Genomic DNA, 16,823 nt, shown 5'->3' with positions numbered 1-16,823 from the left:
GTTCACAAAAATTATTCAATTATCTCATGTGTTTTCAGTATCTCCTTTTTTATTTCAGTGCACCCTTTTCACATCTTATATTCAGAGTATTTTCAGGTGTTTCTCTTCTGTTGTTTTTTTCACACTTCCTCACTCTCTGTGCCAGTCTCAGCTAATCTGCAATGAGTGTAAATCTGTCACAGCACAAGTTGAGATGATCCTTTTTATAACGTTGACTCACAAAACTAAATCCTTTTTTTTTTTTTTTTTTTTTAACAGCCAGAGCAGGATAGAAGGAAAGAGAGTGAAAGGATAGATTGTGAATACTGAGAACGGGGGGGGGGGGGGGGGGGGGGCATGTGCACATTGATCAACAGAATCATATCTGCAATGCTTGAGACAAACAGATGATATTCATCTTGACACCAGCGCCCTCCTACACACCATTATTCTCTCTGTCACAATCAAACCAACTTACGGCCATCCCTCTGTTCACCTTAAATCCCCCCATCCACTGCTCAAGATCCTCTTATTCATCTACCCTGTGTCCTCCATTCACCCCTCAGCGTTGTGCCTCTCTGTCGCTTTCTTCTCCTGCCATATTACCCATAACCTTCTCTTTGCCCCTCCATTGTCCTAATTATTTTCCCTTCTCACAACCCCTTCCCACAGTACTCACCATCTCCCACCAGCTGCAGCAGGGCCAGGTCAAGAGGACGTTTCCAACGTGAGTTTTTGTGCAGGGCGATACCGTAGCCTGTGGTGGCAAAAACCTTCCCCGAGCCTATGGTCATCACCTTGGAAAAAGGACAATGTGCAGATGTAAAAAAAAAAAAAGAAAAAAAGAAAAAAAAAAGCTGATCGAGATGCAAACATATATTGATCTCAGTGTGTAAGCACAAGTGCCTGTGTGAGTAAGTCCTTACCTTACAACCTTCGTCCTTCCTGGCCATATAGTTCAATACTGCAGCATCATAAATAAAAGCATCCAGTTTCCTGTAAAGGGATCAAGAGAGAGTTCATTCATCATTTAATAGGAGAGAGGGAGCAGAGGGATGGAGAGACAGGGAAGGAGGTATGAAGGTGGTTCTCTGTGATGTACCTGGGAAAAGAATTGGGGTGCAGAAATATATAGCTGACAGGCACAGAGAATGATAGAAAGGGCATGAAAAGTTAAATCATAACAAGAGAAGGGAGGAAGGGTGGAATAGTAAAGCAGGCTTTGCGGAAAGAGTGAAGACACAAGGAGAATAAAATAAGGCAGATATCAGGGAAAGATGTGTGAGTAAGAGGGAGCGGGAAGGTGGTGGTGGAAGCGGAGGAGTGGGGGGGGTGGGGAATTTATACTGTGTAGAGAGTGCAGTGACAGGGATATGGGGGGGGGGGCAGATTTACACACTTCAGGGGGAAAAGACATGGGATAGAGCCAGAGAGTGATGAGGATTATAAAGTTTAAATACAGACACACCGAGGAGACACACTGAGAGGAGGAAAGAATGGACCAAGAAAGGGGAGGACAAAAGAAATGGTATGATAAGAGGGCAGATGAGGACTGACAGAGAGAATAAGATAAGCACTAAAAAAGAAAAAAAAAAGACAGCAGGAGAAAAGAAAAAGTTTCTCATTTTTGTGCATGCTAACACTGAGTAATAATTGTGGTGTAGAGGCACAGGGGAGGGATACATCATGACAGAAGCTTAGGATGAAGTAAACTGGGATTATCCAACACATGACGGGTGATAGAGATTCCACTACAAAACTGAAGAGGGAAATGCTGCTTGCAGTGAGTGGGTGGGGTGGGGGGGGAATAGCAGTGAAGGTGCAGAGCGAGAGTAAAGGTGGGGAGAATCAGTGCAGGAAAAGCAGAAAGTGTGACAGAAGATGTGAAATGTTATTCAGAGTTGAAAAGAATGCCGGTGTGTGTGACGGCCTGCTAGTGACAGAGCGAGAACACAAAGAAAAAAAATCGTAAATATGTCTCCACCAAAACCAAATAATACATTAACCCTGCATATATACCATACCCTGACATATTTTTTTGTTAGATGCATTGATGAAAAAGCAGTGAATTGGTTTCGGTATCGCCACTCTTGATTGTATTTCCTTTTATATAAGGACAGTTTTTAAGCAAACCTAATGTAGGGAGAAAATCCTTCTCTTGCATAAACAGAAGGAAATTTAAACATCTACAGCGCTATGAGAAGCTGGCAACTTTATCGTCTTTAAGCAGATTGTGTGATACAATCCCTCCCACACATTTATAGAATGACTTTGTGGCGAGATTGCACTGCAAACCAATGTCAAATCAGATTATATTATGGCCTGTGGTCGGAGTTTTTAGTTTCATCATATTTCATCAGAAGACAACACAGAAAAAATCTCCACCATTTTAATGGCACTGCATGTTCTTGAACTTCATGGGTGTGGATGGATACTTTGATTTAAAAGATTTCTGAATCTATTCTCATGTAAAAAAAATCTTATTTAAATTGTTAACTCTGATCATGACAAGCTTATCCTTTTTTGTTTCGTAGGGACACACTTATCAAGAAACATAATCTGAAGAGTCCTGATTTGTCGAGGTAGTTAAAAGGCAATGAATTCATTTAACACATTTTATAAGCAGATTGTTCTGTCTGTCTGTGTATAAAACAATAAACTAAGACCAAGTACCAACATATTCTTCATGCCAGGGCATTTCTGTTTGCTAAATTGAGTCTTGTCAAATGTTTTTTTAACTGATAAATCTGTTCTTCATAATTTGTCACGTGAGCATTTTGATTATGTTATTCAGTGTCTTGCTAGCATAAAAACAAAGTCATGCAGAGCATAATATTGTTTTATATTGCCAGAGGAAAGTTTAAGTGACTTTAACAACTTCCTTAATTTATCAAACAATAATTTGCAAGCCTGCCTTAATGGAAAATCAGCCACTGGAAAATAAAAAGACATGAAGAAAGACAAAGATGAATGTAAAAGTCAGGGAATGAATACACACTTGCTCTATAGCACACATACCCGGTCTTGAGGTTCAGTATTGCATCTTCCACCCCTCTCTGGTTGTATTTGCCCATGTACTGGTGCATATCTGGATAGTTGGAGCGGATGTTTTTTTCGGTGCTCCCGTTGGGCACTGTGCCAAACTTCAGAGGTGGGTACTGCTCCTCTGGATGTTGAAACTAGCGGAGCAATGGTTTGCGAGAGAGGGAGACAGAAGGGGGCATGAGACACACCAGGCTGTGCACCGAGCTGTCTGACCTATTTCTGTCCACATTTCAGACTAACTTAAAACACTGTGTGCACAGTCAAATCTTTAAAAGAGTACAGTCTGTGGACTTAACTGCCTTATTCAAGTATTTGAGAACTGTGGTAATTGAGCGACGCTAAATGAGATTTTATTAATTTCTAACTTCCTGTGCTTGAATCAATTTAAACATTCAAATGCACAGGATTTGGCTCACCCTAAGACTTTAATTCCCCTCCTGCTTTCCCCACTTAATCAGCATTCAAGCAGTGAGGTACCTTTTTGTCCGAGAGGCCTGACACTGTGTCAATGTACTCCTCCTGGATCATGAAGGCAGCCAGGTTAGCAGTGTAAGAGGCAAGAAAGATGACAGCAAAGAAGGCCCAGATCAGCACCATGATCTTGCTGGTGGTTCCTCTGGGGTTCTCCACTGGCACTGAGTTGTTGAAGACAATGGCCCACAAAAGCCATACAGACTTCCCTATCGTAAAAGTAGACCCTCCAGACTCTGGCCAAAACATGACAAAGGGAAAAGAGAGAGAGAACAAGAAGAAGGGTTTTCATATCAACATTGTCTGAGTGCAGATGAAGCAGCAGGTTCAAATGAAACTTCACTGGCTGATCTGTAAAATGGTTTTGCGACATATGAATATACCTAGCAGGCTTTTTGACACCAAAGCTCATAACTGACTATACGTTTCCAGGCTGACAGCTCTCAACTCAGCTGCTACGTGAGCTCACAAATAATTAAACCGCATTGTGCAAATCACCATTCAGAGGGCTCAAACACCTTTATACGACCGGAGTTAAGGAGAAAGGAAGGAGAGAGATGAGAGTGAATGAGAGGGATATATGGGAGGATGACAGAGAGGTAAAATTATGTAGAGCGCAGCAATCATGCAGTAAAAGAGGCGAGTCAGACAGGGTATTGGACCAAGGCATCAGGCATACTGAATATCACAGGGGTACAAACTATGCTGTTGAATAATAAATGGCTGCTTCAATATCGAGGATATTTGGATGCAGTTCACACTGGAGGTATAATTTCCTCTTCCCTGAACCCACAGTTAAGGATTCAGGATGGCACATTCATAATGTACAAAAGTAAAAATGAGCACAAGCACGTTTGATGTGAAATATGACCAATCAGACAACAACAAAATAAATTATTACTTAATACATAAAAAAACTCATTTTGATATTTTTTATACATCGTCCAGGAGTGAGTTCAGAGTTGTTCCATTTGACCTGTGCAGCAACAGTGATGGACTGCACGCGCAGCCATCGATCAGGCTGAGAAAGAAAGACAGCTTAGACCCATCACTCACTCTTGCCATTCTGGAGACTGCGATTGTAGCCCACAGGGCTGAAGAACTCAAAAATGAAGACCGTCACAGCAACCACGGTCAGGCACATGACGAACATCATCACCCATACGGCTGGACTGTAGGGCTCTATGTAGAGACAAAAAAGAAGATTTAAACTGACACATAGCATAAGGAACTGTGAAAAAGATTGAAATAGCATTATTAAACAATTATTAATAGCTGTATTATCATTATTATCAATAAAAAAGGGACGTTTCCTGGCTTATAATATTCTATATGAACAGAGATAAGCCTTGTGCGCAGTGGAAAAAGAGACCACAAGAGCACACATATTCTCAAGAAGTCCATAAACTTCTTCCATTTTTTTTTACAATCATCTCAATGCACTCTATAAGCCAATAACAGTGATCTCTCCCTGGAGCCTGAGTCTGCTGACAGAGTAAAACTACGAGTTGGGAAGACACTAGCAGCTTAGAAAAAGTAACAGCTAATCTAGATGTAAGGACCGGCAGCCAAAGACTGGGGCATTTTATGCAAACTCAACACTTTACAATTAGATTAGATTCTGTACATCACCTAGGAGCCCGCGCATAAACAGAGCTTCTTACCTAAGAAAGCGGATGGTGAGACAGTTCCATTGCTACGGGAGACCATTACACTGATCCCCGTCTCCACAAAAGGGACAGAGAAATCCACGACCTCTGATCTCTCCTCATTGATAGTCAGCGAGCCAATGGCCATGTCCGCTCGCTTGTACACCACCTAAAGGGGACGAGAATAAGTAGGAATATCATTATGAGTGATTCCTGTAGTGTTTTAAATGAACAGTGGCATTGTTTTACAGTCTGCATAGATTAGTTTCACAGTGAGAAAGTGCCATTTGTGTCCCCTGACCCTTTGTACGCTCGCACGTGGAAATGTGAGAAAGGCCAAGGATTAAATCTGGTACAAATACTGAACACTTGTCTCTTGTGCATCTCTTTAGCATACCAAATGAGCTAAGGCACGTCTCCTCCCTGCCACAATCTAGAAAACCTGAAAACTGCTGTGTCTGCTGATTGTACAAGTGAAATGTTAATCTACATTAGACATGGCACATCCGCTCTTCAGAGCAAATCAGCAGAAAAATGAAGTGAAGCGGAAAGCAAAGCAACCCTCCCCTCAACTCTGCCAAGTCTCTGGATTACCTGATCAAAGAATGGCAGGCTTGGAACATCTGATCAAAGACAGACATTAGTTTGAGAAAACAAAATTCACTTGGCCTTTTGCATGGGAAAACAGATTCAACAGACACCACTGGCCCGGGCTCAAGTTATACATGATTAAGCAGAAGAGCTCTGTGGAACTGTTTTGGAACCTGTGACAACTGGCATTTGGCAAGTTCCCTCCGGGACAAAGACAGAAACGGCAGGGTGCTTCAGTGACACAGCAGCCCCTGTATCGATCTCAGTATATCTGTGGGCATGTGTGCATGCTTGTCGTTTGTGTGTGCCAGCATTTCTGTGTCTCTCTTGCTATGGGATCATGAACTTCAGTGAGTGATGCCAAGAGAATATCAAGGACTAATCACAACTAGGCAGGGGGTGTCTGACAATGTTTATAAGTGTGTCATCTTATTTGAATGAGGATGCGTCTACAGATTCACATATTGCATAAAGGTTCTGGCAAGAGCATGTTGTAATCAACACAAATGGGTAAATAAGACCATTTAATTAGTTTAACTCCACATTTTCTGCTCACTTTTATAATGTTTATCTGCAGATTTGTGTGTGTATGCATTCGTTTCAGTATGTGGGTAATAAATGACAGCTGCCCGATTGCTGGCAGTGCTTAAGTGGCCATAACTCTCACAGCGATTGATGTGACACATAGCGTTTAACTGGTCACCCAGGACACTGGAGCACAGGCTGGGGAATGCTACATTGCAGCTTGTTGACTGAAAATGCAACACAAGTATGAAGAGGCACAAAATAAAAACACACACAAAAACACATTTCACACATAGGCAAGTGACACGGGACCAATATTGAGTACACATTGCTCACAAATGAAGACAGGCGGAACCACAGTCAACAACACCCCCCCCCCCCCCCCCCCCCCACCCCACACACAGACTTTAACAATGACTTACCTCTCCGATCATGCCGTTCCAAACCCCGTCAATTTTCTTCCCATGTTTTCCATTGGTCACTAAGTAAAGGTCATAGGTGAAGCCAACAATCTTGGCCAATCTTTTTAGGATGTCAATACAGAAGCCCTTGCAGCACTGCTTCATGGGAGCCACGCCCTCATGAATGGCACTGTGGAAGAATTGAAGAGAAGTTAAAACAATTTTAATAAATTTGAAGGAGTCCATAAAAAAAGCAAATATTGCACACTGCCAGGTATCTAAGTGTGCCTTCTTAATATTGAATGGATTTCAAGAGGAAAGAAATGAAAGGTAGCAAAAAAGGAGAAAATGGTCACATGACGGAATATTGTGGTGAAGCCCTTGGTGACAGGTCTGATCGACCAATGTTGGATAGTTGCTGTCATCCCTTCAGAAGCTGATGAACCATAAAGCTCTACTGTGGCCGTATCTGATTCCAGACCCCTGAGTCATTCCGCTGATCCTCTGGAGAGCAGTCTCTTATCGATTATGGTCGGGGAGTGAAAAGACCACAGTTTTGATAGGTGATTGATGTCTCCTCAATTGGATGGCATCATGAGAGCTCATGAACTCCATTCACGACAGAGAGAGAGCTACTCTTTTTTTCCTTTTTCCATTACATTTTAAAAAATTATATCTTCTTGATTATCACTTGTTAAATAATATTTCTGGATGAACCATTATCATTTCAAATTAGGTAATAATGTGTTCTCATTTATGGGTTTTACTTAAATCCAAAATAAATCAAACCTGGCATTAAGGGGTCGTCGGCAGGGCACTGAGTCACGGATGCAGGTCCCAGATGCAGGGTCTGCCAGCTCTACAATGACAAACGGCCTTTCCTCCAGGGTGACAACTCGCAGGTGCTGGGCATCATCAGGTGGTTTAAGGAATGGCCCATAGCGGGACCAGGCTGGGTACCGAAGTCTCAGCACACCGTTCTCCCACCAGCCTACCTGGGGGAACAAACAAAACAAAAATGAGAAAGTAGTACTAAATAATCAACAATATTTCCTCACGCTGAAAACATCTGCATGTTACACTTTCTACTTGGCTGTAATGTTGCTGAGGAACAGATATCTATTTTGCTACAGTGATTTGAGAGTGTGAGAAAATCAGTACCTCAATGAGAAGTTGCATTAACTTTGAGTGTTTGAATTGTGTCATGCTTGACATGTTTGATAGTTCATAATAGGTCTTTTTTTGCATGGTGGACTGAGACTATAGGCCTCATGTTCTTGGTTTCACAGCATTTAAATTATTATAGGCTTTACATGTTGTGTTGGTTTTGTTGTTTATGACAACATCAAATAAAGTTGCCAAAAGTTTTCTCATATAAACTAACAATTCAAATTATTAGCCAAAGCATTTCAAATTCATAAAAGACAATTCTATTTTTTTTTTATTTCTTTTTTTTACAATAGTTAGAATTGAATATAGCCTCCAAAAACAACTGTATTACGGTTATTATTCTCCGTGTCTGTTACACTTTCTCACACAATTTTAAGAGCTCCAGCTCGACTTGTTGACTTAAGAAACGAAATTTAAAATTAAGGTTTTTTTTTTTTTTATCGTTTTAATGTGTGCATCCACTATGGCGCAGCCCAATTGTTGTGACGCAGAACTCTGTAATTCAGTTGAATAGCATTTCTTATTAACACTACAGGGGGACAAATCTATTGTTTCGTACCTTGATCCAATATATTAACCTGGACCTAACCTATGAAGAACCTATAAAATATAGGCTATATCAACACGCACTGGAAATATCGGAAGTGAAAACAATCAGAGATTTCTTCTATTTGTGGTTTTTGGCATATCTGTGAAAACCTTATTAGTAATTAAAGTTATTGAAAAAATGACTGGCCTCACTTAGGCTTGTGTAAGGATTGCTGTGTGACCGAATCACGGCCCAACAGGTGTGCTGAGGTTACAGACGTTTAACTTACGTCTCACTTACATTTCTCATTTTTTAAACTAGTAGCTGTTTGACCAAATTCCCCAAATCACCTGGTTTTTGGTTTTAATTTGCGGTTGTATAGACACCACCACAACACCGAGGCTTCACTCGAGGGCGCTGTTTGGGAAGCTACCCTGAATCATCTCGCTTGTTAGCTATTGATGGTGAGTTAAAAACAAAACAAAAACATTGGTATTGGTATTACCTGGCTTTTACACTGTGGTTGTCTGTCAGAGTGTGGAGGAGGCGCGGAAGCTTTGGATTTGTTTTGGAAGCGTCTTTGATGAAAGTTGTGCTGAGTAACCTAACCTTTGTGTAAGGGGTCTCATATTTGTAGCTGCTGAATAAATAACATCAGGCTTGTGCACCAAACACATCCATTATATATAGCCTATATATATTTTTTTTTACACCTTCAGGACATAATCTACACAAATGCCTGCAATTATTAGTGTTTTGTACTGCTTTATTTGTCTCTCTCCCCCCCCCACCACACACACACACACACACACACACACACACACACACACACACACACACACACACACACGATTCTGTATAACAATCTATAGTCTGGAAGTGTCTGAGATGATTGAAAATCTTTTTTTTTTAAGATTTATTTTTGGGCTTTTTATGCCTTTAATGGAGAGATGGGACAGTGGATAGAGTCAGAAATCAGGGAGAGAGAGTGGGGAATGACATGCGGGAAAGAGGCCACAGGTGGGATGTGAACCCAGGCCGCCCGCTTTAGACCACAGCCTGCCCCATGATTGAAAATCTAAAAATAGTTTTTCTGTATTCTATGGTTACCCAATGCATTATTATCTATATAGGTATTATACAGTGAATTGTGCCCACTCTGTCTTTTTTTTTTTAACACCATGTCCTGAATATTCATTGGTGTAGGCTGGAAGCAATTATCTGACATGCATTTGCATGTTCAAATGCTACATTGTTTGATGGGGTTAAATCAGTTATACAGATATGTTTGTACTAGTCATTTACCCTAGTGTCAAATCACACATTTAACAAAATAATAATAATTTACATATATTGAATAGTAGTAGTAGCTCTGAGTAGGAGGAAATACAGTAGCTCCGCTCATAGATTCATGCTTGCACCAACAACAGGTGTTACTGTAATGCTGTGGTAAGAGTCAAATCTGGGCCTCTATAGAATTGAGTTTGTTTAATTTAATTTAAGAGTATTCTGATGAAAATGCTTTTGAGGTGTTTAATGATTGAATTGGCTCATACACAGAGGGAATATACCCATGGCTTCACATGTCCTTTCTGTATGATTTATTAAATGTGTTTTGGATTGATGTCCGGAGACAACATTGCTCTGTGTCCACTGTTGACCTGAAAATGTCTGTCAAACATCCCTCCAGCCCTATCATTGTTTTCATCCTCTTTTTGCATTGCTTTTACGCACTCTGCATGTGTTGGGTGCTGGTGCCTGGCACTTTCAGACATTTTGAAAGCAGCTCAAATCAAAACCACAACTGAAAAGATTCAGCGCAGAGTTTGGGATTTTATTTTATTTTAGTCAACCTTCTTCGAGCAGCATAACTTGACACACTTTGGCATGATCACCTGATAAAGTCTTGTCTAAGTATGATGCCACGTGTATCTGAAGCACAAATGCAAAGCAAAGTGTTCCTAGAATCTGTAAACTCATAGAAAAACAACAAAACATGATTTAAAAATATACAGTTACAATATAGAACTCATGAATGTAAGTGGAGCCCAAGCAGGTCAGTAAGGTAAAGTAGAGTTGGCAGCTTTCTGCAGCCCGCCTGTCTGTGTAGTGCATGCGCTGGCAGAGAGAAGAGAATGAGGTGGCAACAATGAGAGTATTTTGACTGCACTTCGACCGTAGCTTTGCAACAGACATTCAATCACTCTACACTCAGGGAACACAGACAGGAAACAGATAGTGCTTACATAAGAAAACACTACTTACTATCAGACAAATAGCTATTGAAAAAAAACCTGTACACATAAATGTCTGAATAAGAACAGCCAAATCACAGTTTCAGACTCTTGCGATTGCTGAAATAATTTTCGGCATAGAGAGAGCTTTCTACTTTGGAGTAAAAGTTTTAGTAGTAACAATTTTAGACTATATAATGTTAGCCTGTGGCAGCTGTAGGCAAAATTAATAAATGATCTTTCATTTTGAGTAATATCCTGGAACATACCTCTGTATTCTGCATCTGTTGCTGAAACAAGCCATGCTAATGCTGGACAACCTTCAACACTAGTCTGCAGTGTTTCAGTAAGCTAAGCTGGATGCTCCCGGGCTCTAGGTAATGGTGCAGTCATTGTAAAGAGAACATTAAATATTCAGGGGGAGCCAACAGCGTGGATGTGCATAATAGGCAGATACATACGCTTATCCTCATTGTGGGGGTGTGTGTGTGTATGCAATAGGTTTTATGCAAGAAGGGTGTACCCCTATATGTGTAGGCATAAACTAAGTGTCCTAATTTGTGTGCACACATGTGGATGTCTGTGTGTAGGTTCTGAGTGTTGGAATGTGTGTGTATGTGGGCGGGTTTTTTTTACCCTGGGTTTGTACAAAGTCGAAGGACCAGCACAGGAGCCTCTAATTGAAAGGGATTTGAGAGATATGGCAGGAGTCAGCATGTTACGACACGCTGAGACTGGACTCTGGTGGGCTGTTAAAACCAGCAGGAGGCTGAGAACCACCAGTGTGTGTATTTATGCGTATGTTGTCTGTGATCTTATGTGGGGGTGCATCCGTATTTATAACGGTGCAATGTTTGTGATTATGTGCTGTCGCAGAGTATATGTTGTGAGGATGCTGTGGGTCTCTATGCATGTGGTGTGGAGGTGCTACTGTGTGGTTGAGAAAATGAGCATCTCTCTCTCTCCGCCGAACCTGACAAGCTAAAATCCCCACGTATTAAAGGGAAAACATGTCCAACAGGTGAAAAGGGCTCATATTCAAGATTTGTGAACAAGCCACAGCTTTATAGAATATGCATGACATGCCAGGGGTACTGGTGCTTGCTCGACTGTGAATATGGTTATGTAGACAAGACACTCAAAACGCAAAACAATGGTCTACAACCAGATGGTAATGACACCCAGAAATCTGCAGAACTGTTTAAATCTGCATTTCATTTTACAGTTAAGATCCTTAAAAAACAGGCAGCAAATCAGCAAGGGCTGAGAAACCGAGCAAAACCAGAACATTGCTGTCTGCAGAATGAACTGTGAGCTTAGATGTACCTGACTGCAGGGCTGCAGCTATTGATTATTTTCATTGTCCATTCAAAGGTCGATTTACATTTTCAAAGCCTGTCTAAATACAATTATCATACACCAATATCTGCATATAAAGTATAAAAAAGTCTTACTCTATATACTGACCATTCATTGCGGCGCTCCAATAATGTCAGTGATGGCGGACATAATCTACAGTCCTTTATTAAAGGTTATGTACAAATTTCCCTCTGATCCCTCTGATACATCTAATACTGAATACAGTATTAGTCAAATAAAGGGAATTTTAAACGTAAATGACTGTACCCATTTTATACAGTAACCTCTTGATTTGAATAACACAAACTGCAACGCCTCATATTTTCTCCACCACCTCATCTCTAAGCATGGAATCAAACAACGGAGGTTGTATTAACAGACTTAAAAATATGTACATTTATCGAATACAATCTTATACTGATTTCTGACTGAATTCATTTTTAAACATTGCCCAATCACAATATGTCAGGGCACATGGTCAAGCCTTTACATTACCTGCTTGTCCAGACTAATAGTCCACCTACACGCACAGAATTCCCAATGATAAGTACATCTTCATTTGTAACAGCTGGGAAGCATTATAAATATTGATGTGTGTGTGTGTGTGTGTGTGTGTGTGTGTGTGTGTGTGTGTGTGTGTGTGTGCATGTGCATGTGTGCATTTGAGTTACAGTAGTTTGAGTGTGCTTTACTAGTATCAAGCAAAGGTTTAGAGAGACAGCAGAAGCTGATCAGCACAGGGGAAGCAGACAAAGCACGGTCAACAGCCAGCATTTTTTTCTTTGCCTCAGGCACCAGGAGCCACAGTGAACTTTACATGAAAATGAAGCCATGGGATCTTACTCTCCTCACTGTCAGGTTTATATTCTTATTCAGATCCCAGTGCAGCACAGATATGCTCCTCAAGCTCACATGGAGAGGTTAAGACCCAAGAATGTTGCTCTAATCAGCATAAAACCTGCTCCCGGTTCAATTGCTTTGGGCGCCTTGTCTTTGCAGTTCTTCACAGAGGACAGCATTACAGTTTCCCATGAACACATTTGAACACACAAATATAATAATATAATAATATGTTGGATGATATGAGTAAACCGAAATTATTCTTAGAAAGGAGACTCAGAGTGCAAGCGCAGGAATAAAGAACTAAAGCCATGTCCTTACATCTTCCCATCCACGTCCAGGTGTCCAGGAAATTACATCCAGGAAGGGGTTGGAAAGATAACCGTCAACATTGAAGGAGTAGTCTCGACCACCGAGTGTGATGTTGCTGAAATACCTGCATGGCAATGGATGGAGACCAAAGAAGAGGGCAGACAGTAAGTGTAAGACACACTACAGCAATCAATAAGCCGTGTTTTGTTTGAGGAGATGAGGAGAAATCAAAATCATATTGTTGTTGTTTTTTTACACTAAGTCTGCCCTGCTTTTTTCCTCTTGAAACAAAGTCACAACACCTCTATGAGGGCTTGTCTATTAGCCATATATACAGACAAATGATCAGACACACAGAAACGTCAGGCTCTTTGAAGTCAAACAACTGTCACTCTCAGAATAGGCTGCAATCTCTATAGTTTGTCTGAAATCACACAGGAGACACCCTCTAATTGTTTTCCTCATGTCATATTGCTACAAAAAAACACAAAACCTGAAAGTTTTTTTTTGTTTTTTTTTACGTGATAGAAAGCCTCATTGGATCAGCAGCTTGTAGTTACATATAGTGAACAGCAGGTAGCAGTGCAAAAAAATCTGTTCTTCTGTTCTTTGAGATAGTTTATCAGCAAAGAAGGAAGTATCCATTTATCATTTTCCTTTAACTGGCCCACTGTTGCTGTGCTCTATTTACAAAAACTACAAGTTTAGCTAACACTGACTTAACTTGCAGCAGCCTCTTAATCTTTAAAAAAAAAAAAAAAAAGAACTAAGATGATAACCAGGACCATTGTGCTACCTGTTAGAGTGTGCTGCTGTCTGTTTGCACAGCCTACGAGGAATATATTAAAGTGGCCTCATCAATATACATGAGACATGGTCCACTTGCTACAGATGCTGGGGTAATTTCGCCAACTCACAACTACATGCACCAACAACATCTATTTTGCATGGATGATAGCCAGCTCCAAATTCAGATATCCCCTCTGCGCCTGCTCCCTTACACTGACTCAACCAACTCCGCCCATATACCTTGCAGCTCAGTCTGGATCAGAACCAACTCATTTAATAGAATACGCCTTGGCTTATCCTGTCTCTTTTTTTCCTCATTTTTCATCCCTTTGCGCAAGACCTTTCTGGATCCTGACAACTTCCTTGTCCTGGATCCTGACAACTACCCTACAACCTTAAACTTCCACTTCCGTCCTCCTCACATTTTCCCAGCTTTCCTTTTTCCTCCCATATCCCTCTCACCTCATCCTGCCTCGAAGTCTCTGGGTCTGATTGGCGTCTGTCATGCAGTTGGTGACAAAGTTTGGCCCTCCCATGGTTCCATAATCCTTTCGCATCGCCACTGCCCCATGAGTCAGCACAGACACACCCCGAGCAATCCTCCGGCGAGGTTCGTCCCTCCACCCCTGGGGCCGCACGGCAAAAAGAGCCCGAGGCAGGCCCTCCATGCCCAAACCTGAGAGAGCCGGCCCCACGGCAAACCACATGTGTGAGGCTCCAGCCTGACCTGCAGCCCAGGCGGCACGGAAAACCATCTCGGCCTCCTCCTGGGAGCAGTACAGCAAACGTACCTGGAGGTACATTAGGAAGGCAGGGAGGGAACGGGGATGAGGGGAGACACACACACACATACACGCTAGTGAGATAAGGAGGGGACAGGGGAGACGTGGAGGAGAGAGACAGAGGGTGGGAGAAGTAAGGGGAGACAGATAGAGCTGGAGCAGAGGTGTACCTGAACAGGGAGGGAAGAGGTTGGATGGAAAAGGCCATATCGAGAGGAAACAAGGAGGTAAGAGGAGAGATAGCTGTAAGCTGATGTGATAAGGTTTATTGGAGTGGGGCAATGATTCAGAGAGAAAAGTACCAGAAAGGGGGGAAACTGCATGGCTGAATACGATGTGTGCTAACCAGGTTTTCTTTTGGGACAATAGGGGTCACTACGTAATGAGCTTGGGACAGGTAACAGTGATGAGTAATGAAAACTGGAGTTAAAGGAGAAGGGATAAGGAAACAACTGCAAATGGCAGAGCAGGAAAAGAGAGGAAGCGAGGGTGTGAGGGGGGTGGGGGAGTTAAAGACCAAACACACCTGAGGGAAAACAAGAGGGAAGAGGTTAAACTCTGACATATGTTATTAAATCAGGATGGAGAAAAAACCTTGAGAAGAGAGTAGATGGAAGGGGGTTAAATGAGCAGATGTAGAGAATTAATCAGAGGTGGAAAGCAGAAGATATACTATAAAAGAGGAGATGGGGATGGTAGAGAAAAGCAAAGGATGCCATATTTTGGTGAAATGAAGCCTGTGAAGATAAGAGAGATTTAAAATAGGAGGGGTGGGATGATGGAGCGAGGCTGGAGGAAGCCAGCAAGAGAGAAGAAAACATTAACGAGAGAAATACAACTGAGAAAGATAGCGCAGAGACAGTGCACAAGCTTTCTGCTGCAAGTCCGGAGGTAAAGATGGGTGAGGAGAGAGAGGAGAGTAGAAATTGACCAAAGGGCTTTAAGGGGTTAGAGGGGAAATGGAGAGAGTGGGAAGAGATTGACAAGAAGAAGATGAAGCTGAGCTGAGCAGAAAGACCAGTGGTGGTGGGGGGGGGGGGGGGGGGGAATCAAATGCTGACAAATACCCAAGAAGCATGATAGTGAGAGCATTAAGAAATACGAAATACGTGAAAAATGACGTTGTGAAAAGAGAGACAAAGGGGAATCGAAGGACAAAACAAGGAAGAGGAAGGGGAGGGGGGGGGGGGGGAGTCAGTGAAACGGACTGAAAGCACATTTTGAGGATTGTGCCTTCATTGAATTTTGAACTGTAATGGCTTGGCAAAACAATCCTGTCTGTATGCCAATAAACCTCCAGTGAATTAGCCAGGGAATGAGAGTGACAGAGGGAGGAGGAGGAGAAATGAGGGAAGGACGGAGAACGAGGATGACAGACAGAGAGGGAGACTGAATTAAGGAGGGAAATAGAGAATCTGAGTTATAAACACACAAAATATCTAAAGAAGGAAATGGAGAGAGAGAGAGAGAGAGGAATATACAACAGAGAGACAGAGCGCAGAAGAAGAAATACTGACACAGCAGAAGCTGGAATAGGAATGGAATGAAAGATAGGCAGTGAGAGATTTGAGCAGAAATTGACCCAGAGACCCGCATAAGGCCGTCTACAATGCAGCGGACATTACCGTATGTGGCGGAGAGAAAGAGAGAGAAATAAAGAGCATGTAATGCAAACAAACACTGCATCGCTAAGCAATCAAAAGCATTTATTAGCCCTTTAGTACAGAAATGTTAAAGAAGGGGGCTGTTGTGAGAAGCAAGAAGGTTAGAAAGCAAGCACTGCGAATCGGCAGCCTGCTGCAGGCAGTATGTTATATTAACAAAGACACTTGCAGAGTAAAGTAGTGCAAAGGAATCGAATACACATGCGCACACTTACAGATACCAATACACACAGTCACGGACACACACAGAGCTGCAGTGGCCATGCTGGGACATAAGCAATGACATTGATACCCAAACTAAACTGAGCCATCACAGAGCTTAGTTTGTGGTCAGAAAGACATGTAGCAAGAGGGATGGACATATGAAGTGAAGGAATGAAAGAGAGCCAAACACAGATGGAGGTTAACAGGAAAGCAGCAGAGGAGAGTGAGCTTGTCTCCAGGCAAAGAAATGCAGGAAGGGGAGGTGGGGGGTGGGGGATG

The 16,823-nt window shown here is 42.0% G+C and overlaps 1 protein-coding gene across 2 annotated transcripts in view; it reads right to left on the bottom strand.

The window, feature by feature from the left end:
- LOC109993686 (glutamate receptor ionotropic, NMDA 2D) overlaps positions 1 to 16,823 on the bottom strand; it is a 59,904-nt gene that overhangs the window by 22,457 nt on the left and 20,624 nt on the right. For both annotated transcript variants that reach the window (XR_010666814.1, XM_065958207.1), the window contains exons 5-14: positions 14,357 to 14,685; positions 13,115 to 13,229; positions 7,451 to 7,656; positions 6,683 to 6,851; positions 5,160 to 5,313; positions 4,552 to 4,677; positions 3,502 to 3,731; positions 2,998 to 3,158; positions 906 to 975; positions 659 to 776 (exon numbers count right to left, since the gene is read on the bottom strand). Coding sequence is in view for 1 of the 2 variants with exons in the window: in XM_065958207.1 (XP_065814279.1) it covers positions 659 to 776; positions 906 to 975; positions 2,998 to 3,158; positions 3,502 to 3,731; positions 4,552 to 4,677; positions 5,160 to 5,313; positions 6,683 to 6,851; positions 7,451 to 7,656; positions 13,115 to 13,229; positions 14,357 to 14,685 (1,678 nt within the window). In the remaining variant the exon portion in view is untranslated. The remainder of the gene's footprint in view (positions 1 to 658; positions 777 to 905; positions 976 to 2,997; positions 3,159 to 3,501; positions 3,732 to 4,551; positions 4,678 to 5,159; positions 5,314 to 6,682; positions 6,852 to 7,450; positions 7,657 to 13,114; positions 13,230 to 14,356; positions 14,686 to 16,823) is intronic.

The sequence above is a fragment of the Labrus bergylta genome, chromosome 8 (genome assembly GCF_963930695.1).
Source record: "Labrus bergylta chromosome 8, fLabBer1.1, whole genome shotgun sequence".
Taxonomy (NCBI): Eukaryota; Metazoa; Chordata; class Actinopteri; order Labriformes; family Labridae; genus Labrus; species Labrus bergylta.
The sequence above is the reverse complement of the archived record's forward strand: the minus strand, read 5'-3'. Positions and strand labels throughout refer to the sequence as shown.